Source organism: Charadrius vociferus, unplaced genomic scaffold, assembly GCF_000708025.1.
Source record: "Charadrius vociferus isolate BGI_N301 unplaced genomic scaffold, ASM70802v2 scaffold43, whole genome shotgun sequence".
NCBI classification, from domain to species: domain Eukaryota; kingdom Metazoa; phylum Chordata; class Aves; order Charadriiformes; family Charadriidae; genus Charadrius; species Charadrius vociferus.
The window spans coordinates 5,764,964-5,790,009 of NW_009648043.1; the positions used below are offsets into that span (position 1 = coordinate 5,764,964).

The 25,046-nt window shown below is 41.3% G+C and overlaps 1 protein-coding gene across 1 annotated transcript in view; it reads right to left on the reverse strand.

Annotated features, from left to right (window-relative positions):
* Nucleotides 1-25,046, reverse strand: part of PTPRZ1 (protein tyrosine phosphatase, receptor-type, Z polypeptide 1) — a 148,955-nt gene that overhangs the window by 56,103 nt on the left and 67,806 nt on the right. The window contains exons 3-8 of the mRNA XM_009883671.1: nt 12,281-12,460; nt 10,290-10,441; nt 8,702-8,797; nt 8,375-8,441; nt 2,906-3,063; nt 2,187-2,337 (exon numbers count right to left, since the gene is read on the reverse strand). Coding sequence (XP_009881973.1) covers nt 2,187-2,337; nt 2,906-3,063; nt 8,375-8,441; nt 8,702-8,797; nt 10,290-10,441; nt 12,281-12,460 — 804 coding nt within the window. The remainder of the gene's footprint in view (nt 1-2,186; nt 2,338-2,905; nt 3,064-8,374; nt 8,442-8,701; nt 8,798-10,289; nt 10,442-12,280; nt 12,461-25,046) is intronic.

Consider the following 25,046-nt stretch of genomic DNA (forward strand, 5'->3'; position numbering starts at 1 on the left):
TCACAGACTCTCTCTTTGATATAGTACAGAAATGGGACTGGTTGGAAGCAACCTCCTATGCAGTTTTAACACACATGCTGCTTTGGACAGCATGTGGAAAGTGCCTTCAGGTGTCAGCACATGGAGTGGACAGAAGGAAGCAGGGATCTCTCTTAATCCAGCTTTTCTGCTTGTCAGTCTCTATGGAAATCTAGATTAGGATGGCATAGCTGAAAGGAGCTTCCTTCTATTGCAGTGACTGAGCTGAGGGGTCAAGGCCAAGGTCATGGCTGCAGCGTAACCACCTGGGAGGAAAGGTGATTGCAGGTAGCAGAGGAAGTCTCAGTCTCTGCCTTCAAAGGTCCTTTGCCTATGACATTTCTTCTCTGTAGATTGATTCCTATTTAAAAAGGTCTGAGAAAATTAATTTCCTCCTGATAACATGGACATAAGAAAAGGTGGTCTGTATTACAGTGACCTGTAAGGTCCCAGAGACTTTCATTACAGAATCACAGAACCACAGAATCACAGAATGGTCAGGGTTGGAAGGCATCTCTGGAGATCATGTAGTCCAACCCCTCTGCCCGAGCAGGGTCACCTACAGCAGGTTGCACAGGACGGCGTCCAGGTGGGTTTTGAATGTCTCCAGACATTCACTCCACAACCTCTCTGGGCAGCTTGTGCCAGTGCTCTGCCACCCTCAAAGTAAAGAAGTCCCTCCTCATGTTTAGATGGAACTTCCTATGTTCAAGTCTGTGCCCATTACCTGTTTTATCACTGGGCACCACTGAAAAAAGACTTTTCCCATCTATCTGGCACCCTCCCTTTAAGTATTTACAAGTATTGATAAGATCCCCCCTCAGTCTTCTTTTCTCTAGACTAAAAAGACCCAAGTCCCTCAGCCTTTCCTCCTAAGAAAGATGCTCCAATCCCCTAATCATCTTCATAGCCCTTTGCTGAACTTTAAATGGAGGGATCTGGGGAAGGATGATCTTTCTTTAAGTTAGGCCAAGTCAACAATGTCCATTGTAAGTCTTTCTGGAAACAGGAATGTATTCAATTGTTATAATATGCTTGATTGCTGCAGCTGAATTCCATACTCCTTCTCCAAGCTTCAAAATTTCAAGTGCTACTTAGTACCTAAACAAAAAAACCCTGCCAGAGCAGATATTTCTTGGCTTAGACCAATGCAAAAAAACTCATATCCTGGGCACCCATCTGAGCAGTTCATGACAAGCTGAGGTCAAAAGAGAAGCGTCACTGAGTGGTTATAGAAAGGAAGCAGTAAAGCTATCCTGTGCAGCACTGTGGCTAAACAGCATGATGTACTTGCGCAGGGGACGCAGCCCTTTGGCAGTTCTGAATGATGAACACCCCCTAGCTCGTATGCAAGTTTCATACAGAGGATCCTTCCAGTAGGAAAAAAAAATATCTACCCAACCAAGGTGAATTAAAATGAAACCACACTTCTTTCGAATCTGGACAACATTTACACCACATGGTTCAGTCACCCGTCTCTATCTAATTAAGCACAGTTCAGTGCAACTGAGTTTCAGAAGCTACAGGTATCCACACCCAAGTAGCAACATAATGCCCCCAAATTAGATGTTTCCTATACATTCTTCTGTGCTTGTGAGTATAGAAATCATCGACTTCCATACTTAGTGCTAGTTCTTGTTTCCTATAACATAATGTACTGTTTTGGTCATATAACTTTCACAAACTTCCCTGAGGTTTTAGGTAAAACAGAGAACAGAATCTGGCTTCTGGGATTCTCTCCAGCTATCACTTTCTCATCAGACTTCGTGAAATGAATTTGGTGACCTCACTTCAGCCTCTGTTGGAAAAGCATCCACATTACACAAGAAAGAACCAAATGGCTTTGTAAAGCAAAATCCTCTTGCAGTCCCTGAAAGGGCAGCTTTGTTTAAGCCTGAAACAAATTAAAAGGGCAGTGCAAGAAAGCTTGAACTGACGTGATCTTCACTGAACGTTTGGTCAAGACAAGCATTTAATTTTCCACTCCATTTAATCTGACATGTTTTATGATTGCTAGGTTTTTTTCTCTGAAGTGATAGATTTATGAATAATAATACTGCGTGCTGCTTTCCACACAATTTAAAATTAGTTTCTTCATACTAGGATGAATCTTTTACTGAAAATTGTCTTTCAACCTGTGAAGAGAGGAATGACTATTTGGTAAATACCTGCTTCATGAATTTCTTCTTGTCCAGTGTAAGAGGAAAACACTTGCCCAAAGAACTTATATTGCTGCTCTCGAAAGTTGTTTTGCAGGTAGTCCATCAGCATAACATAGCCAGACTGCTGCATTGTAAGGACTTCACAGAATACAGCTAACTAGAAGAGGTGAGGAAAAAAAGAAGTCACAAGTCATAACAAATTAACATATGCTGCTAACAGGCAAAAACGCTGGGGAAAACCCCAAAACGTGGGTGGAGCCTCCCAGTTGAGTTCTCCCTGGTGGTACTGAACTTTTGTTCCTCTGTACCAGTAGTATATCTAATGGGTTACTCCACCTGTACTTCTCAACCACTCTGCTGTTGGAGCTATGTTCTGCCCAGTCATCACCATTTAGCTGGGGGATTATGGAAAGAGGGTTTTGCATTCCTCTTTTTCTGGGCTAGAAGTCCAGAGAGCCTGCACAGCTAGGAAGTGTGTTCTTACTCCCTTCTAAGGCAAGAAATGACTCAGAATCTAGTCCTGAACTAAAAAAGAGGAAAGACACGCAGAAGTAATATATATGCTTTTACATTTAATTGCTGCATGAAAAAATTAAAACTAGATAAAAGAAAAGCTAGGTTGTTGGACTGGCAATGAATGCCATGAGTTTTTACCATATACACAGCAACTGCTTTTCTTTGGTGTTATGTGCAATTGTTTGGTTTTAATACATTAAATGAATTACCTGGTTTTCAGAAATACTAATGGTATCTTTAAACACAATCCATTCAACTGTTTCAGAGCAGGGAGGAGTTGATAAAGACCCATTATAAGTGTAATATTTGTCTGTTGCATTCGGCAAAAGATTCAGCAAAATAAATGGTTCTAAGGCAGCCTGTTTTCCTGAAAAAAAAAAAAAAAAGGTTTTAGAGTCAGATCGTTAAAATACTGGGGAAGCAATGAATAAATACAAATCACACTCTCTAAAAGAGTTACCATTATAGGAACATGCTAATTTTGAGGCTATTCAAAATTTGATCTCCAGAGAGATTAGCATACAGATAAATTGCTGAGCCTTTTCTATTTAGCTAGAGTAAGTATTGTTCAGTAACAACTTTGTTTAGTTGGGAAGGTATAATGAGCTACTCCAGTAATAAATAAGTAATCAGTACATTGGTTCACAAGAATATGTTCACCTGTAAGTTTACTCGTAAATGTCCAAGATGCCAAATCTTTGTCTCACATGTGAACTTCAAAGAAAAAATATGTTAAATCTCTGTTCTTGGTGTCATGACATGGCTTCAAACTCTCCCTGAATTTGGAAAAATTGCTGAGTTTCTTAACTTCTGCAGAAAATCTCTGGCTGGGGAACTATTGCCATGTTAGACCTGAGAGTTATATTACTCATGATGGCAGAAGCAGAATTTCTGTGGATCATGGGATTTTAAAATGGTGATAATACAGTGAAAAACAGTAACAGTTTTACACAAACAGAGAAGGATGCAAAGACCTCCTGCAGGAGAGTATGACCACTCTGTTGAAAATAGTATCACGTCTTTCAGGTCAGCAGTTTACCTGATACCTTGTCAGCTGGGAGCATGCATGAGGAATTGCTGGGAGTTCATCCACAGAGAGCTAAGTCTGTGCTGGGATGGCAGTAGGGTCCAGCAACAGAAATTGGCAGAAACGGTACCAACTTCCTCGAGGCAGATTTTTTCAGTCTGTGACAGTTATCAATCTCGTGACAATTATCTGCCTTATTGTCTGGTGCATCCAAAATAATACTTGTTCTTTACATTCTGCAGTAATGTAGATCCTTATATACCTTATTTCGATCTAAAATAACTGATTTTAAAATTCTCCCTATTTGATAATATTTATGAATATCTAATGAATTTTCAGACTGTGCATTAACTCGTGGTTTTACAGGTACGTTACTTCTTGAGCCCTGTACAGATTTCTGACCTGTCTTTGTCTTTGTAATTCCTTACAAATTTGGTGCGAGCAGCACATTACATTAACACTTTACTACAAATCATTGATGCTTTTCTTCTGTACAGTGACTGTTCCACTGAGTTAAGGTTTAAGAGCTGTCTCCTCTCTTCTCTCCATGTGTCACAAAAGGGGAACATTTAGCAGTGTCGAGCAAAGCACATCCTACTTTTTCTCCTGTCAACACGTTAATCAATCTCCAGACAGAAGCTATCTTTGCTATCTGGTATGTGTCAAGTTAACGCATTCTTCCCTCAGTAAAAATGAATGCCCAGTCCATTTTACATAGATGCTTGGAGACAGGGAACTTCTCATTTATACTAAGAATCCCACCATACATTTTCCAACTTTGGATTTTAAAATGCCCTTTAATGTGACTGACAGCCTAGATTCTAAAATCAAACACCTACAAAGAATGATGAGAAACAGAGTTTGTATGAAAGGAACAGGACTGCTCCTCTGCAGAGCTTGAGAACTCAGCAACTGGGATTCAAATAAGCACAATACAGATATGACTGACAAGAACAGATCATGTACATTGCAGACAAAGACAGGTTGTGTGCTATTCACTTTTCTTCAGGAGAAACAACTTGATTTAGTCATGACCTGAATTTTCAGAGCTCATTTGCATTTTATTCAAGAAAACTATATTCTGTGCATTGTTGAAGTGCCATGTAGTGGCTGTATCTTGAATCTTGCTGCTGATAGTTTTACAGCTCCTTCCAAGGCTGTAGGACAGTATCTGCCTTGATGTATTACTTTTTCTCCTTTGTATTTCATCGAAGATGGCACACAAAGATAATGAATCTTAACTGCTTTCTATTTCCCCCTCCTCTGTCTTTGTAATTTTGTAAAGTTGCACGCTTTTATATTTGTTGAATGGCGCTTGTTTTCCGGAGAAAAACAATCTTGATTTTAGTGTCATACTTCTGAAAGCTTTCAAAATAGTGGACTAATAGCTTTTTACACTTTCAACCTATGGATCCTAAGGGGCTTTACAAAGCTCAAGTATCATTACATACAGGAAAACTGTGACAAAGTTAGCCATTTACTTAAGATCATGGCATGATGTAAGAAAGTATCTGTATTCAAGGCAGTGCTAATTCACGTTTGTTCTTCTGTGAAGCCATCATGAAACTGAGTTAGAAACAGAATCCAGATCTGCTCATGCACCACTCTGAAGTCCACGTGCTCTGATTCTAAAACACCAAAGTGTCGATATTTGGTTTTAATAATGCTAGTACAACTAGAATATAATTGGATTATTTCAGATTTACACAGGAGCTACCGAAAAACTAATTCAGCCCCACTGAGTCTACTGAACATTGATTTTCATACGGTCTCACACTTGTAAGACACATCTTGGATGGTTGCAACAGGGTTATTTGGCTTCCAACTACATATAAAAATCCAGAAATGTAAGACTAAGAGAAGCCCACAGAATAAATCAGACATTTCTCTTGATTTAGCATTTAATGAGTTGCAATTTCCTCAGGATTGTTACGTTTATTCATTTGACCTTACTGCTGTTGTTACAAATATTCAGTCTTGGGGTAAATAAATCACAGAATCATAGAATATCTTGAGTTGGAAGGGACCCGTAAGGATAGAATCAAAGTATCACAGAAAAGTTTCGGTTGGAAGGAACCTTTAAAGGTCATCTAGTCCAACCCTCCTGCAGTGAGCAGGAACATCTTCTATTAGATCAGGTTGCTCAGAGCCCCGTCCAACCTGACCTTGAATGTTGCCAGGGATGGGGCATCTGCCACCTCTCTGGGCAACCTGTGCCAGTGTTTCACCACCCTCATTGTAAAGAATTCCTCCCTTATATCTAGTCTAAATCAACCCTCTTTTAGTTAAAAGCCATTACCCCTTGTCCTATCACAGCAGGCCCTACCAAAAAGTTTGTCCTTATCTTTCTTATAAGCCCCTTTTAATTACTGAAAGAATGCAATAAGATCTCTCCAGAGCCTTCTCTCCTCCAGGCTAAACAACCCCAACTCTCTCAGCCTGTCTTCATAGGAGAGCTGCTCCAGCCCTCTGATCATTCTTGTGGCCCTCCTCTGGACTCGCTCCAACAGGTCCAAGTCTCTCCTGCGCTGTGGACTCCAGAGCTGGACACAATACTCCAGGTGGGGTCTCACCAGAGTGGAGTAAAGGGGCACAACCACCTCCTTCGACCTGCTGGCCATGCTTTTTTTGGTGCAGCCCAGGATATGGTTGGCTTTCTGGGCTAAGAGTGCACATTGTCAGCTCATGTCCAGCTTTTCATCTACCAGTACCGCCAAGGCAGGCTCTCAATCCCTTCTTCCCCCAGCCTATTGATACCAGGGATTGCCCTGACCCGGGTGCAGGACCTTGCACTTGGCCTTGTTGAACCTCATGAAGTTCACATGGGCCCACTTCTCAAGCTTGTCCAGGTCTGGATGGCATTCCCTCCCTCAGGTGTGCCAACCGTACCACTCAGCTTGGTGTCATCTGCAAACTTGCTGAGGGTGCACTTGATCCCACTGTATATGTCACTGATGAAGATATTAGACAGTACTGGTCCCAATATGGACCCCTGAGGGACACCACCTGTCACTGATCTCCATCTGGACATCGAGCCATTGATCACTACCCTCTGGCTACAACCATCCAACCAATTCCGCATCCACCAAACAGTCCACCCATCAAATCCATATCTCTCCAATTTAAAGAGAAGGATGTTGTGGAGGACCATGTCAAAGGCCTTACAGAAGTCCAGATAGACAACATTCATAGCTCTTGTCCGCTGATGTAGTCACTCCATCATAGAAGGCCACGAGGTTGATCAGGCAGGACTTGCCCTTGGTGAAGCCATGCTGGCTGTCTTGAATCACCTCCATGTGCCTTAGCATAGCTTCTAGGAGGATCTGTCACATGATCTTCCTAGGTACAGAGGTGAGGCTGACAGGTCGGTAGTTCCCTGGGTACTCCTTTTTGCCCTTTTTAAAAACGGGTGCAATGTTTTCCTTTTTCCAGTCACTGGGGACTTCACTTAACTGCCATGACTTTTCAAATCTCATGGAGAGTGGCTTGGCAACTACATCAGCCAATGCCCTCAGGACTCCGGGATGTATCTCATCAGGTCCCATAGACTTCTGTATGGTCAGGTTCCTCAGGTGGTCACAAACTTGATCTTCTCTTACAGTGGAAGGTACTTTGCTCCCCCAGTTCCTGCCTTGCGGTACATCCACTCAAGAGGTGTGGGAAGAGAGGCTGCCAGGGAAGACTCTAGGAGCCTCCTGGATTGCCTATAGCTCGCTGTGATACTTTTCCAGCAGATGTCGAGTCCAACTCTCTGCTCCTTGCAGGACTACCTAAACCTGAACCATATGACTAAGAGGCCATCCAGATGCTCCTTGAACTCTGACAGACTTGGTGCCGTGCTCCATGTGCTCCTTCCCTGAGGAGCCTGTTCCAGTGACTTACCACCCTCTCAGTGAAGAATCTTTTTCTAATGTCCAATCTGAACTTCCCCTGACGCAGCTTCATTCCATTTCCCCATGTCCTATTGCTGGTGCCCAGACAGAGATCAGCACCTCCACCTCTGCTGCCCCCCCTGGAGAAAGTTGTAGACTGCGATGAGGTCACTCGTCAGCCTTCTCTTCTCCAAGGTGAACAAGTTAAGTGACCTCAGCTGCTCCTCGTAAGTCTTGTCCTTGGGACCTTTCACCATCTTGGTCGCCCTTCTCTGGACACCCTCTAATAGTTTGATGTCCCTTCTTACATTAAGGCACCCAAAACTACACACAGTACTTGAGGTGGGGCTGCACCAGTGTAAAGTAGGACTACTGCCTCCCTCGACGAGCTAGGTATGCTGTGCTTGATGCACCCCAGGACACGGTTGGCCCATTTGGCTGGCAAGGCATACTACTGACTCATATTCAACTTGCCATCAACCCAGATCTTCATATCTCTTTCCGTGGAGCTGCTCTCCAGCCTCTTGCCCCCCAGCTTGTACGCATTACCAGGATTACCCTGTCTCAGGTGCAGAATCTGGCATTTGTTCATGTTAAATTTCATACGTTTGGTGATTGCCCAGCTCTTTGTCTATACAGATGACTTCTGTTGTTTCCAACAAAGTAGCCACGGCTGAGCTCTAGAGAATCTGGCTCCCTGATGTCTTTAAGGTTTCATAATTACACTGAAATAGAATTTGGTGTAATTGGTAATCAATAAAACATGGAGGTAGACTTACCGAAACGACTAACACTATCTACTCCATTAATGATTGGATTATAATCCGGATTATCTTCTAGTCCAATCTGTTAAAAAGAAATTGCATTTTTTTTAACAGGACAGGGTTAATGAAAAAATTTTGAAAGCTGCAGTTTACCACCAAAATTACAGAGGACTTAAAGCAGAGGAAGCGTATTTTACCCATTTGCTTTTCTGTAAGAATAAATTAGAAAGATATATGCAAATTTTTAACTCAGTGATCACACATTGGAACCAGTTAAATTCAGTTTGAACATCTACCATGTTTCAAAGCTTGTTTAATGACACAAAGATATATTTTGTTTACCTCAAACAAAACTGATAAAGCTCTTAACTTTCCATTTCCTTTAATTGCCTCTTCGAAATTTGTAAACTGATCTGCATCATAGCAGTAGATTTGCATCTGAAAATAAAAATACATTCAAATGTTATACCAAAAATTAAAAAAATTAATCAGTGCAGTTATTTATATTCCCTTTTCAAGAAAAAATGTCCAAGCAATAATTTAATTACAAATATAAGGATTTTTTCTCTATGTCACATGCCTGATCTGAAGATATAGAACGGAATTCGTCAGCTGTTAGCCACCGAAAAATTACCTCTCCTGGAAAACCACTGAGTATGCAGGACTTATCCTTTCAAGAAGCACAATGCTCTCCATGGATAATACGGTAAGCCAAGATAACTTGCTGATACTGGACATCTAACCTAGAGTACGCAGGTGAGATGAATCTTGAAATCAGTGGTAAAACACAAGTAATATGGCAGGATGCCATTACTGCATCTGCCTTGCAGTAGGTGCAGAGAAGCATTGGTAATAAAAGATTATCAGGTATTTTGTGCCTGCATTTGACTGCTGTCATGGGCATTGGGTTTGTTGCACTCCTTTCTCTCTTTCTCTGGATACAGTTGGGAAATTTCCTCCAGTGATGAGGAGGACCAACATGAATGGGTGAGTGTCCTGATCCTACTAGCTTTTGATGACGATTTTGATGATGACAGAAGAGAATATTCCGTCTTCAGGACAGGTGGAGTGTAAGTGGGAATTTTTAAATGGCTAATGAGGTAAAGAAAATGACACTGCCCAGGGAAAGCTCCTGGCTCACAGCTCTCCACAGACTGTGGGAGAACCTCTGTTGTATTGCTTTGCTCTGACATAGAAGTCCAAAGCGCTTGGAGTGAGAAGCAGCACTGTTGCCTGCCACAACTACATCTTTTTAATTGGAAAATCATCACAACGCCCTGTTGAGGGTTGAAAGTTTGGTCTGCAGAGTGGCCTCCCGGATCTCAGTGAGAGCTACTCCTCTCCTCCATCCCATCCCCATGCTGCTGCACGCAATTCTGCCAAACCAGCCAGACATACGCTGGTCTGGCTGCCCGGGAATGCGGCTGTGCCCAGGACTTGCTCTCACTTGGGGGCTTTTGGCACGCTGCTGCCAGCTCTCTTTCCAGCCCAGCGACATGGGCCACGCTTTGGCTCAATAAGGCCCAGCAGCTCCCGTGGGCTCTCAGCAAAGCCCCAGCTTTGAAAAGTCCATTTACACTTTAAACAACTGACTGCTGTGGAATCTGGTGGGCCAACCTCATCGGAGCTCAACGGTTAGTGGGAGCTTGAACTCTGTTAGTTTAGCAGAACCGACTTCTAATGTCACTTTAGAAGACGTGTGTGAAAAAGCGGTTTATGCATTCTCAACACGCCACAGAATAACGCCTTATGCTGCCCTTCTAAAATGCATCATTTAAATATTATTAATTTGTATTCAAGTCAATTATTATATTTGCAAACAGACTTTAATCAAGTGATAAACAAAGGCATTTAGTAAACAGTATTACTTTTTGCAGAATGTCAAATTATCAAAATGCTCAAAATGATCAAAATCTATTCCGTACTTTACCTCAAGAGGAAACTTTTGTCCTTCTAAACTATGTTCTGATCCGTCTGATGACACGTTGCATTTTCCCCAGTGAAAAGTGATCTTGCTTGCTTTGAATATGGTGTCTAAGCCACCTCCACTGACATAATAATCATTTGTCAGGTTAATTTCCACTGAACAAAGAGAGAGAGGGGAGAAAAAACAGAAGTGTCAATAGAGACGCCAGCCAAGGCACCTATGACTCTCATATTTCAGTATTAGGTGCTTAAAGGTAAATATGAACCATCTTTTTCCCTGTATTTCATAAGCAATTTGATAGGAAATTGGTTATTTAAACCAAGTAAGAAGTGTGGTAATTCACTATTAGCATGGAGAAATAAGTTTCATTTCATGCTACAATTCATAAAATAGTCATCTACTGAAGTGCGCTATTACATTGGTCTACTGCTGTCTGAAACTAGCCACAGAACTACACTAAAAAGCTCAGAAAACTGGCTTAGCCACCAATCTGACCATCTGAGAAAAAGAAATTCCTGAAATACATAGCTTCCTGAAAGCAACTGTGTTTTTAACAAAAAGGAAAATACGCCCCCACCCATCATCACCGTAATTCTAGATACAAATCATGGGGCAACGCACGAAAGGAAAATTTTAGCCAGCTCCAAGGAGAACCATCCTGTCTGTGAGACTCCTCAGCTGTGGAGCAGTCTTTCATGGGAGAAGGTGAATACAGGTCTTCAGCTGGACATAACTGTACACCAACTGGAGACGGGACTGAGCATTTGTCTTCTGGAGGGAATGAGCAGAGTAGAATAGACCAAAGCCCCACATTTGGCTTTCCCACCTCCAGCGATTGTGAATTGTTTGACCTCTTGCTAAAACAGCACTAATGGAGTTCAGTTTCATTTCATTCCATTCCATTCCTTTAGACCTTGAAAACAATTTTAACTGCACAGCTTAGCAGTTCCGTTTATAATATCTGAATTGCTGTTGATGAGGAAGAGCTTAGTTCACTTTTATGGACTTCAAAGAATGTTTCCTTAGGGATCTCTTGAAAAGACAAATGCACAATTTATCTCATGTAGTAGGGCAAGAGGGAAGTCAGTCATTTGTGGAGTAGTATGTAGGAAGTATATGATGGGGCCAAGAACAGAAATTAGGAATAATGAAACTGAACTGAACTGAACTGAACTAAACTAAAATTGCCAGTCTAGGGGTCCCACTGGAACTGGTAGAAGGTCAAAGACAGTTGTTAAGAGATTCCTTCCTCCATACCTATGCCTGAAACAAGAAACAGTATTTCCAACAAGTAGCTTTTAGTTACTGCTATCCTGGATTTATACAGCAAAGTGGTTGCGAAAAGATTTGACTGACAATGTAAATGCCACCGTAAGCTTCTTTTATAGCTGGGAGAAATAGGCACTTGGAAGCATAAATCACTTTCTAAAATACATTTCTAAGATAGGTAAGACAAATCGGACCATAAAAGCACCTATTTCTCTTCTTTGACTTTAAGAAGAAGTCTAAGTGAGTAATTCAGACACAAGTGTCTACTTATAGGTGTCTGTGTGTAGGGGAGATGAATCTCATCCTGAGTTTTTTGCAACCACAACTCATCCATGAAGTGCTTCCAGATGAGTAAGTAATTTATTCATACTTTTAAAAAATCATTTCTGTATACTTGTTACAGATTCTAGATATGTAGTAATAATTATCATTATTTCATAGCAAATGCTAAATTACTGTTTAGCTTCAATGAAGTGCTCATGATGGAATGATAGTAATGATGTGACTCCTTCGGCTCTACAATTTTCATTTGTGTTTTAGTGATTTCTCTATTATGCTTGGCTATTGTCATCACCTGTTTTTTTTTATTTAATGGATAAATTCAGAATGCACAAGCTAAGGAAAAGTGAAATAAAAATGTTTCATTAGAAGTCCCTGGTTGATTGTCCGTCCTATATTACTTTTCTGACCTCATTTAACTCCAAACATGAAATCTGACTTTTTACCTGTTTTGCCAGTGTTCTGAATGAAAGTATCTTCCAATGTTTCCTTTTCCCATCCATGGAATTTAAGTTTCTTCAGATTCACATTTACTTGGGTGAGATCTTCATCTATATTAATAGGAGATTGTTTGGCACCATTGCAGGCTGAATATTTCTTTCCCCAGTTCTTTTGGTTCAAAGTTCCTAGAAATCAAAAAATTTAAATACATTTAAAACCTAAACTGTCGTCCATGTATTTTTTCATGTGGGAAAGTTAAAACATAGTTTGCAATCTGTGATCAGAGTACCTGCCCTTCTTTTAGTCCTCATCTGTAGAAATACTTAGCACACCTACCATTGAATCCTACCTTCAACAGTTAAATCACTTTTTGAACGTTTTAGATATCAGACCTGCACGCTTATGGACCTCTAGGGAAAGCAGAAAACAACAAAAAAAACCCTCACACACAATATACAGAAATAATAAATAAAAGGAAAGACATGGACCTGTTGGAACAGGTCCAGAGGAGGGCCACAAAGATGATCAGAGGGCTGGAGCACCTCTCCTGTGAGGACAGGCTGAGACAGTTGGGACTGTTCAGCCTGGAGAAGAGAGGCTCCACGGAGACCTTCCAGTACCTAAAGGGGGCCTATAGGAGAGCTGGGAAGGACTTTTTACTAGGGCACATAGTGATAGGACAAGAGGGAATGGATTCAAACTGGAAGAAGGCGGATTTGGATTAGATATTAGGCAGAAACTTTTCACTTTGAGAGTGGTAAGGCACTGGGACAGGTTGCCCAGAGGAGTTGTGGAAGCTCCATCCCTGGAGGTGTTCAAGGCCAGGCTGGATGGGGCTTTGAGCAACCTGGTCTAGTGGGAGGTGTCCCTGCCTATGGCAGGGAGGTTGGAACTCGATGGTCTTCAAGGTCCCTTCCAACCTAAACCATTCTATGATTCTATGAAAACAGGGGGAGGAGCTTCCAGGTGAAAGAAATGTGCATTCAAAAAAACTTGGGAATTACTGCAAACCCCCCCTTTCCAAATAACTCTTTTAATCATACGGATGTCATTAATGTTACTTCTGCCCAATGAAGTCAGCCATCCAATAAGATTTTTAATTAATTAAAAGCAATAAGATGTTTAAAAAAAATCCTTACGCAGCAGGAAAGAGGCAAAGAGCGATTCTACCCTGAAAAAGGGAAAAGCTGAGCGATGCTGTGGCTGGAGAGCTTGGCTGTGTGGCTTGGCTTTGCCCACCCAGGGCCACGCATGGCCACTCCAGCCATGTCCCTTTCCAGTTGCCGGGTGAGAGCAGCCAGGAGGTCCTGCGAGGCAGCAGGGCACCTTCTCCAGGACAGAGGGGCTGGCACGGCATTTCACTGTGGCCACTTCAGACATAGGCAACGCTGACACAGAGAGCACATCCTTCACCAAAGACTCCATTATTTTCCATAAGAAATGCTCAAGTAGTCTACAGATCAGTGTGAGGGGTTAGTAGCTGCTTTGAGAATCTTTTGTTTATATAATGTAGTAATATAAATAAGATAATATTTTGTGTATGTTTATGTGTTTGCATACATATAAATGTTTTTTCCTGACAGGGAATTCTGGTAATACTTCAAAGGGCTAATTAAAACCAAGAGCTGACTGCACAGACCTAAGAAAATATAATTGCTTCAGTTAGCTTCCCACTTACTAGTAGTTAAAAGCTAATATTAGTGCATCCAATGCACACATTTGAATTCTATTAGACATGTTGAAATGAGCCAGTGCTCATTTACAGGCTGTTGTGCTACTTCCCAGATTGTCGGCAGAAGATTTGCTATACTGCACCCCAGGCAAGGACAGCCCTCATATTGCACTCAGGAAACTCAGAGAGGGGAGAAGAGATACAGCCGGTCCCGTAACCATGACAATAGGCAGTAATACAAGATGTTCATCTGGATAGCTAGCTACCTCGAAACAAACCTGAGCTAAATTATTCAACAAGTATCAAGTCCAGCGAGTTACCAGTATCACCTTGCTGCATCAAAAGCACTGCAGGTCAGACGGTATATACACCCATTTACTTCTCGTAAACAGCAACATAAGAAACCGTTGGGTACAACAGACAAGCAAACCAAAATGAGTTGAAGTCACAGGGTTACGAATCTGAATATCCTGCAGGTGGGGATTAGAGCACACAGGGTAAGCTTCCAGCTCCTCCTCAAGTCACGCTTCTCCCAGACATTAGCTGTCAGTTATAGTTTATCACCTGGGCAAATATTCTGATTTCTAATGTGCTTTTCACAAGAAAAGACTGTCTAATATTAATTTCACCTTGTCTCTCAAAAGCTTCCCTTAAGAAATTCCGAGCCCAAGTCAACCAAAACTTGGGAGATAAATCTGCTCAGATCTTCTGCAGTGAATTTTCTAACAAATATTGAAGGTTTCTAAAATCAGGAAATCCAATTTTACTTAAACATAAATTAGAATCATTAGCTTTTTAAATAGAAAAGCCTTCAAACATGGTCAGACAGGACAGAAATAACAATTCTCGGCTTGCCCTCTGCATCCTTGCAGACAGGCCCTTGTTTCCAGGTCTACTTTCAGCCAGCTTGGTGATTTTCCAAGCTGCAGCAAACTCTTTAGAGCCCTCCCTGGCTCTTTGAAAGCCTTTGCCAGTTTGGGCTGGGCTGGCTGCTCACGGCCATCCCTCGGAGTTAGGCTGTGCTCCCCGCTCCATGCTCTGTTTCTTTTGCTCCTTCCTTTTGCCACAGCCCAAGACTTCCCAGGCTCCTGCTGTTGCCCCAAGGCAGCAGAAATCTCCTTTCTCTTTCCACTGACATACCCACCCCCATTGCTCACCTGCAGTCTGTCCTTCAGAACACCATCACAAATCTTTTCCCAATACGCATTTCCCTTATTCTGCTCTTTCCACCACTGACAATAGAACTGACTGAAAATCATACTCTTTTCTCTCTCCCACCACTGTACTTTTGGGTACTTTCTTCCATGCTTCTCTTGATGAATGCCATTATCCCACGTTTGCATCTTCTCTTTAAATTCCCCACAATCCACTATCACGTTCAAGTAAAACAAATACATTAAAATTAGAGAAACTATAATCTCGTTCCAACTTTCAGTTTTGTATTTTGTGGTTTTGTTAGGTGGAATGTAAATTCTTTGACTTGTCGTTATCTGTGCCTCAGCGTATAATATAACAAATCCCCAGCATGAAGCTAATGATAATAGTAATTTTAGCTCATCCCAGAAGGCAGTGTCATGCCAGCACCATAATCCCTCACAACATCCTGAGCCAGGGCACGCGGAATTACTGAGGATGCTGGCTGTAGGCAGTGCTGCGATGCTTTGGCCTGACCAAGGAAGTTTGTTCTTGCAGTCTGGATGTGAAGCTTCTCATAAGTATTGCCAGAAAAAAATGAGGGAAATCAGAAGGCTTAGTGAGATGAACAACATTATTTCCCGTGCCCCAGAAAGGCCTCAAACCTATGAGATGAGCTTGCTAAAAAGATTTGATGATGTTCTGCCATTTTTCTGTGTAGAAACAAAGGCAATTCAGTCAAGTGATTATAATAAAAAGATTCTCCTTTCATAAAGAACTTTGTTGTTTACACCTTACTGAAATCTTACAGCATCTATGAATCTTTAATCCCCAAAGAAAGTTTTAGAGCAGTGATTTTCATGTAATTGCACATTGCCATACACTCACCAGTAGTCATGGTAAGAAGCTGATCTATGTATATTATGTATGAAAAAGATGCAAATACTGTTTCAGCTACTCTCTGGCTGACAAAAAGAAAAATATCTATTCTGTTTGTATGAATGCTAGCTTGAAATCAACCACGGATAAATGAAAAGTATTTATTTCATGGTTGCAGAGGACAAGATGTAAGACTTAAGGCTACAACAAATTAACTGAATGCTCGAAATCAATGCTCCTGCTGGCAAATCTGAACAGGTATTTGACAACTTTTAATCAGTTTTCTTCTTTGTGGTCCAGCAGCCAGCGTAGCTGAAAAAGTCACATAAGCAAAGGATGCCATTATTGCTTGCAATTGCAGAAGTACAAGTAATCTCAGTACTGAGGAACACAGGCAGTATGGAAGCTCTCTTTCTATGGTAAAAATGATACTGAGCTCAGTAACAAGGAACACGATCTGTGTACATGTTGTATGTCAAGAGGAAAATCACACTGGCATAAGTAGTGAGAAGTTGTAGTGTTGATCAAAAGCTATGGATTGAAATGTACAGGGTATCAATGGCCGGCTCCGCTCTGAGGCAGAAACATGGGGAATTTCAGAAGGAACCAGAGTCCAGTCACGATGATCCAAATTATGTTTTAGCAGCCAAATACATGTTTGTGCATAAATGTGGCAAATGTTGGAGCAGATAATGGTTGTGTCTACATTAGCAAGCAGTGCAGCCCAATAGGAGTGGATTTATAGAGCGAAACGGTTGGGGTTGAGGACCAGATGTCCAAACCATATGTCTTTTGGAAGGTTTTTACCTCAGCCTAGCTCTGTCTGGTCCCACAGGCTGAATGCCCATCGGCTGTTGAAGTGCACTAGGTGCGTTCCTGCAGCACATCTCCTGTTTAGTATCAGTTGAGATGAACCCGTGTCACGCACTGAGACAACCCTACCTTGCGAACCAAAGCTTGGCAAGTGGGGAGCAGTCAGGAGACTGGCTTCAAAAGTCCACTCCAGATCTGAACTGAAGCATTAACGTAAATGCACCCAGTGTAGGCAGCAGGTGGTGAAACTGCTGCAGTTTACATGACTTGCAGAAATCCAAAGTAAAAGCGAAAGAACCAAATGTTTTTAAACAAGAGCAGATTGTTTTACTGTAGGTGTTATGACGGAAATCATAAATCAAAGCAGTGCCAGCCATTTTGAAAAATATTGTTGAAACTGAGCTTTGAAAATGAATTCCCCCAAACTGTGCTTTGGGAATCTGAGGAGAATAAAAATGTGCACGATATATCTTGAAGAGTGCACAGAGGAAGCAATGTTTGTCAAAGCTGTCAGCTCTGAAGAAGTAACTGACAATTCACAGTGAATGAAAATGAGCCTGAACACAGCAGATTACAAGTTAATGGAAGATTGCCTTCACCATAACCTTTACCACCCTTGCCCAGGGTAAAACGTCTGAAGAAAATTTTCCTAGCCTTTCTTTCTAGGAAATCTTCATACCTAACTCTGCTCCTCATCCTTAGCCTCAGTGTTCCCATCCCTGCAACGAGCGCCCAATTCTCATTTCGTACATGCCTTTTATCCGCTACTGTCTTTGGAAGATCTGGCCCACAAGGTCTTAAGTGCACTTCTGTCTTTTGTAAAAACACTTGAAAGAAAAGCCTGTGTTGCACAACTCTGCGTGTGGGTATCCCATGCAAGTGGGAAGAGTGAGCAGGGCTGAAGGCAAGCTGTGAAACTGAGCGGGCTGTGGTCCTCCCAGCAACTTGCCAGGAGAGGGGTTTCTCAGCGTGCTCTCACACTGCTGTCTGTGTGTCTCCTGGGCTGTAAACCTTCATTACGAGTGCTGCTGTTTACTACCACATATCAGGACTGGCCGAATGTAATATACGATTGATGAAAAATGGAAGACAACTTTTTAAATCAATGGAAAATATACATAAAGAACTTAAAATGTAAATCTCAAGCCCAATGAATGGGATTCTGAATATGTGAAACAAATACTCTGCATTTCTTCTTCGTACTGAATATGGGTGTAGTTTCTGAAGAAATACAATATTAAAAACAAAGCTTTGAGCTTTATGGGTTTAATAACGATGCCAGAAAATTGCATTCGCGAGGAGATATGTTTTACTTGGAAAATTCTACTTCCCAGCACTTCACTTTAGTAACTGTTGTTCTGACATCAGAGTTTGCATTCTTAGCTCTTATTAGGATCATGTTTCTCCCGTTTCTAGGAGCATAATCCTAGCACATGCCCCCTCAGGAACTACAACAAGTCCTAGCTCTAATGTCAGTTAAAGAAAAAGAAATGCTTTAAATACTTGTGAGAAGCCATAGTTCCTTCAGAAGCGTAAGCTTTGAAACACAGGGAGGTTAACCTCATCACTGTTAGACATCTACTGTTAGGTAGAAATAGGGATACAATCTAAGACCATGTACATTTTAGACTCTAACCAGTTACAGAGTATAAACACTGCTTCTCAAACTGGCAATAATGGGTAGCAGAGAAATAATCATGGGTCTGATTCAGGTCTTCCATTGCTCCTACCTCATTTATTATTTCATGATTTAAACCGATGTGAACCCTATGGTTTATGTTATAGATGAAAGACAGCAGAAAAGAGAGATGGATTCTTTCCCTCTCCTTAATTTCTTCCTCTCCATTTTTCATCAGCTTTTGCTTTCACAGTGATATCATTACTTTTATAAATATAGATTGGACACATATAGGAGATGAACGATATCCCCTCTGTGTGGACTGTTAATAATGTATTTGCCTTATCAAAAATGTTATTGACTTACCACTTCAAAGTGCTAAGTGATTTAAAAGGGTTTTTTTAGAGCAAAGACATCTTATCTAAGATATGAGAAATCAGAAATAAGGCCATGAAAAGATGTGGGTACTTATACTGGGACAAAGTTTAAATTTAGATGCCAAATCAATACTGCTCTGAACACCAAACAGTAAAACTATTCTTTTTTTTTCCTCTTTATTTCTGCTTCACTATTTAGATAGCGAACTGGATGAACAGAGGAGATGCAGATCAACAACCTCAGGATGCTTCATACCATTAGTAGCTACGGCCTTTAGCTTATTCCCAAAAGCTGCACAATGAAGTCTCTAATCCTCCAAGGCAGAATAATGATTTCAATTCACGTTCTGGATGAGCACACTACTGGCCCAAAGAGAGAAGTACTGCCAATACTAATCTTGTGAATATTACCATAGCTCATATTACAAAGGCCACGACATAACACATTGCATTCTAGGGAAACATTTTGGTCATCAAAAAATGGACGTTTGAAGTTTTACACATTACTCAGTAGAAGACAACATTTCTGCTTCCTCTTGATCTTCATTGTAAGGATTTTTGGGTTTTGTGTTTTTCCCCTCCAAAACCCACAATTACCCCCACAGCCTGTTCATGATCAGTCTCATTAGACTTATAAAAATTCTTCAGATTGAAAAAGCTCAGACTTTGACAGGTGAAATTACTTGTCAGGACAGTCACAACTACAGAGAAGCAGTTTTGGCTTCCAGGTTTGGGCTTAGCCAATTATTATGCATGTCTCAGTGATTTAATTGCTTGTGGCTTTTCCAAGACTGGATTGCTTGCCAATGTCTAGGTCAAGTGTTCAAAAATTAAATTATTCTGGTTATGTTAAAGAGAGTCAGCCCACAGACTAACTGAATGGCCACTCAAAAAACTTTAATAGCATTTAAATCGTCAAAGTTCAACACTAATAAAGTAACTTGCTTTTAAATGAGCAGGAGCCAAATATATTTATCCCACAGATTTTTTTGGCAAATATACAGTGACAGAAAAATGAATGCAATATGTTTTCTAACTGTAGGGTGTAATATTTCAAATAAAGCTACCAGAATCAACAAAAAAATTCTAATTGCTTTGCAGCTAGATGCATTCAGGCAAGCCAAACCATCTAATCTCTTATTTTGTTTAGTGCCTATTTGCTGTTTTTGTATCTAAGTATCAGCATGCCTACACTGTATTCTGTGTATTGTGTGAACGTGCATACAAAAAAGACAATACGTACTGTATAAAACCAGACATTATGGACTGTTCCTGAGGAGAATACCCTATTGATGGCACAGCGCTAACCTGTCTTCAGTTTAACTCCAGTATGATAATCTTCTCTGTTCCTCATCTAAAATGTGTTGGACTACTTACCTCTTATTAAAATGTAACTGAGGAGATCAGTCAGGAAAATTCTGATAAAACATTTTGTTACCTTCAGATTATCTGGTATTTCTTTCACCTTTTGTTTATTTATTTGAACATAAACTTTACACTTCCTTCATACCTATGGTCACTGAGACACTGCTCAATAAAATAACCAAAAAGCTACTGAGTGAGAAAAATGTTTTGTTTTTTCATTTTATCCCCACAGAAAAAAAAAAGCATCAGGTAGAATAAACTACAGTTGTTGAGATACAACAGAAAACTGTAATCACTATTATTAATACAGTGGCTGCCTGGTGATTTTTCTTCCTGGGAGTCAGTCTGATAATGATTCATAGTCAGACTAAGTGAATTACTGAGCAAAACGCGTAGGAGGATAAATGCCAATGGACAGCTTTCTTTCAATATAGCAACTGTTTGCTGTTCCTCTTCTCCTTCTTTCATTTCCCAATAAATCTGGCCATTGCAGTCTAGTTAGAAAATATATAATCAAACACTTCTATGCCAGAGAAATACAGATTATCACTGATGCTCCATTTGCAGTGCACTCAATGGGATAGCTGTTTAAACTAGGAGAAGGATTATGGAAGAAACTCAGTCAACCTTTTAAGATACCTCTTTTCTATTATTCTCATCCCATTGCTCCTGCATTTGCATGTAAGTGCTGCTGGAGAATTACGTAGCAATATATAATGAAAACTTGCCAAGTAATCTTTTATAATTAATGTAGTGTTAAGATCTAAGCTGTATTTTTCAAGTAAGTATTAAGGAAGGAAATTTGGTACAGTGCCAAATGGGAAAACGTCCAGTAAAAAAAGAAACACATTCTGAGCAAAAGCTCAGCTCTAATTGAAATTGGCCAGAGATGTCAAAAACTACAAGGAAGAGTCCTTCAGGTACATAAACAACAAGCAGAAACAGAAGGAAAATACTGGCCTGCTGTTAAACAGGAGAGGTGAATTTGTCACCAACACCACTGAAAAGGCAAAGGTTCTCAGCACTTTCTTCACCTCCGTCTTTACCAGCTCTGTTGGGCCCCAGGCCTTGGGAACAAAAATCCAGGTTGATGCAAACACAGACCCACTGCCAGTGAAGGAAAAGTTGGTACGTGAACTGTTAGAGGAGCTCAACCCCTTCAAATTGATGGGCCCTGATGTTACCCACCTGAGGCTGTTAAGACAGCTGGCTGACATCATTATGAGGCCACTGTCCATAATCTTTGAGAAGTTGTGGAGATTGGGGGATGCCCCAGAAGACTAGCAGAAGGCTAATGTCATGCCCATCTACAAGAAGGGCTCAAAGAAGGATCCAGGAAATTATAAACCCATCAGTCTTACTTCAGTCCCTGGGAAAGTTATGGAACAAATCCTCCTGGGGGCTATCACGAGTCAAATGAAGCATGTGATTGGGAAAAGCCAGCATGGATTCACCAAGGGCAGATCGTTCTTGACAAACTCGATCGCCTTCTACAACAAAGTAACCTGCTCAGTTGATGGGGGGTGAGTAGTGGACATTGTCTACCTGGATTTCTCCAAAGGTTTCAACACAGTCTCCCACAGCCTCCCCCTAGAGAAACTGATGCATTATGGTCTAGACAAGTGGTCTGTGTGGTGGGTGGGAACTGGTTGACAGGCCACACCTGGAGGGCGGGCAAATAGCTCCTTTTCAAACTGGCAACCTGTCGCAAATGGGGTCCCCCAGGGATCGATACTGGGCCCAACGCTGTTTGATATCTTCATAAGTGATCTGGACAACGGCATCAAGTGTACCCTGAAGAAGTTTGCTGATGACACTAAACTGAGTGGGGAAGCGGACACTTCGGAAGGGAGAGCCACTCCGCAGGAAAACCTGAACAGGCTGGAAGAGTGGGCTAAGAAGAACCTCATTAAGTTCAGTAAAGACAAGTGTAAGGCCTTGCACCTGGGAAAACATAATCCAGGAGTGCAGCACAGGCTGGGATCTACCCAGCTGGGGAGCAGCTGTGTGGAAAGGGACCTGCGGGTCCTGGTGGACAACAAGTTCAATATGAGTGAACAATGTGCTGCTGCAGCAAAGAAAGCCAACAGGATGCTGGGTTGCATCAACGAGGGCATCACCAGCAGAGAGAAGGAAGTCACTATCCCACTCTACTCAGCGCTTGTCAGGCCACACCTGGGATACCGTGTTCAGTTTTGGTCGCCACTGTGCAAAAAAGATGTGGACAGGCTGGAGATGGTCCAGAGAAGAGCCACCAAGATGATCAAAGGGCCAGGAAGCTGCCATACAAGGAAAGGCTGAGAGAACTGGGTTTGTTCAGCCTTGAGAAAAGAAGGCTCAGGGGAGACCTTATCATCATGTTCCAGTGTTTAAAGGGTGGCTACGAAGAAGATGGAGACTCCCATTTTACAAGGAGTCACATGGAAAAGAGAAGGGGTAATGGGAGATTCTGACTGGACACAAGAGGAGAATTTTTCACAATGAGAACAGTCAGCCATTGGAATAATCTCCCTTGGGAAGCTGTGGATTCCCCAACATTGGAGACCTTTAAGATTCAGCTGGACTGGGTGCTGGGCCATCTTGTCCAGACCATGCTTTTGCCCAGAAAGGTTGGAGTGGGTGATCCTTGAGATCCCTTCCATCCTGGTATTCTATGATTCTATGACTCTGTGATTCTTCTTCCTGCTTTTATTTCCTTTTTGACAATATGTGAAGCCCTAACTAGAAGCCCTGAATACTACAAACATTGCTCCAAGGAATTTAGGTTGTAGCAATGATTTCCTTTGCCTTTAAGACCATAAAACTGAATACAATACTGTTGAGTGGCAAAGATCATTCCGAGATCACAAATAACCAGAGCTGAAAACAGAACCAGAATACATGGAGCTGACTCATTTTCAAGCTAAGAAACAGGCAATGTCTTTTGGCCAGCACTGAGGAACATGGCCTATGACTTCATTTCATACACCCTACAGTCGTACTTTTTTTCATGCTGGATATCATAGAATTAGCTATCAATTTTGAGTCATGGCAATGTGAAAGACCTGTTTGGTCTTTCACAAGAAGAGGACTCCTCACCTGTTTTTGAGCTGTTTGGCATACTGCTAGCAAGGAAGAACAAATAAAACGGGATGATTGCAGGCTTTGTCCTCTAAAGCCACCCCGATTTGCAAAATAAAAGCAATAGCTTTCCAACATGGTACAGCCCCATCACAGTTCAGCAGTAGTTCCTGGAAGTAAAGCTTGCTCCCCAGCTTACAGCTACTGCACAGGGAACAAGTGGATGTATATTGTCTTTCTGTTGATGAACATGAGCATAAATGAAGCTTATGGACGTATCTCCCTCTGTCCCGTATCATGCAGTACCATTGTATTAGAAATGTAATGGCTGCATATGACAAAGATTGTGTAGACTCAAAGCTGGCACCAATTCTAAACAGACCAATAACATGCACGTTAAAGGACCATCAACTGGAGCAAAGAAAGAGGAAGCGATAATCTACTTCAAGTGTAGCATTTAGCATCTGTCTGGTAAGTGATAGTTGATGTAGTCCCAGGAGATGCGCACAATGAAACCCATCTTCAACAGCAAGAAACCTAATTTTCACCAGAGTACACATCACCATCTAAGTCTAATGAATTACACTATGACAGTCTTCACTTTTCACTCCTTATTACTACAAGGTAGACTCTGCTGTGTTTTAGAAATTATCTTGGTTGGCAGAACCAGGCACTCAGTACAGAAACAAAATACAATGATAAATTTTAAAAGAGAGCATGTAATTTCCTCCTTCTCAGCTTCTCAACAGATCAACAGATCTAATAATACTGGCTTTCACTGAGAACATCAATATGGTTTCCTTTTCTCTCTTGTTGTGGTGTGACCTCCCTCCTTCGCCCACTCCACTTCCCCCCTACCCTCTTTCCTTCTTCCTTCCTTTCTTTCCTCCCTTTCTTCCCTCTTTCCTCCCTCCCTCCTTGACCATTAAAAGTTAATGAGCAGTCTGTTTACTTCCATGAGAAGTCCTGTGGTGGTATACCACAGGGGCACTTTTTCACGTTACCAAACATATGCAGTATTATGTTGCTATCACCTAGGAAAATAACTTCTGTCAGTAGTAGCCAATCTACAAGAATAATACGTCTCATAAAGGCCACAGTCATAAGTTCTGATCCAAAGCCTGCTGAAGTATATAAATAAATCACAAGTAGGTTCTCTGGGCTTTGGATCAGATTGGCTGTGCATGCATAAAAAATCACTGCTAAACACCAGTGGAACCATGAATGCAAAAATCCCACAAATAGCCATGAAAAAGGTTGGCATTTACTCTTGAATAGCAAAAAGGCATTTATTTCAACTGTAAAGAATAACACAGAGATCCTGAAAAGCAAGGGCTAGACAGAAATAAAGTATGACAAATATAAGGATAAAAGACTACTGGATTATATTGCTGGCCAGTCAGTCCCAGCAGCTGCCAGTAGATAAATTACCCTAATGTCCAAAAGGACACAGAAGTAATTATGCTTTTTTGCTCCCCAGGTTCTCATTTTTACAGAGCTTCAAATTTTATAAAATGAAGCTCTCAGATATCTCCAGAAGAACATAATACCATAGGAAAGTGGGATTTCTTTTTAGCATCTTTTAGCAGGATTTGGTATCACACTTCTGTGGGAATTTCAATACGTATTATGTTTGCATAATGGTAAGGATAAGAGGAGGTGATGGGCAGGAATTTGTTATATAGTATTATATTGAGTCATATGGATTATTACACAGAGCCATAGCTGTATGTGTGCTTATCCCCAATTTCTTATCATGTTTTATTTTTTACTTTAGAAAGCCAATTTTATTTCATAAAATGGCTCTTTAGCAAGGCCTTTGACTGCAATACCGAAAACTTTAATTCTCTTTC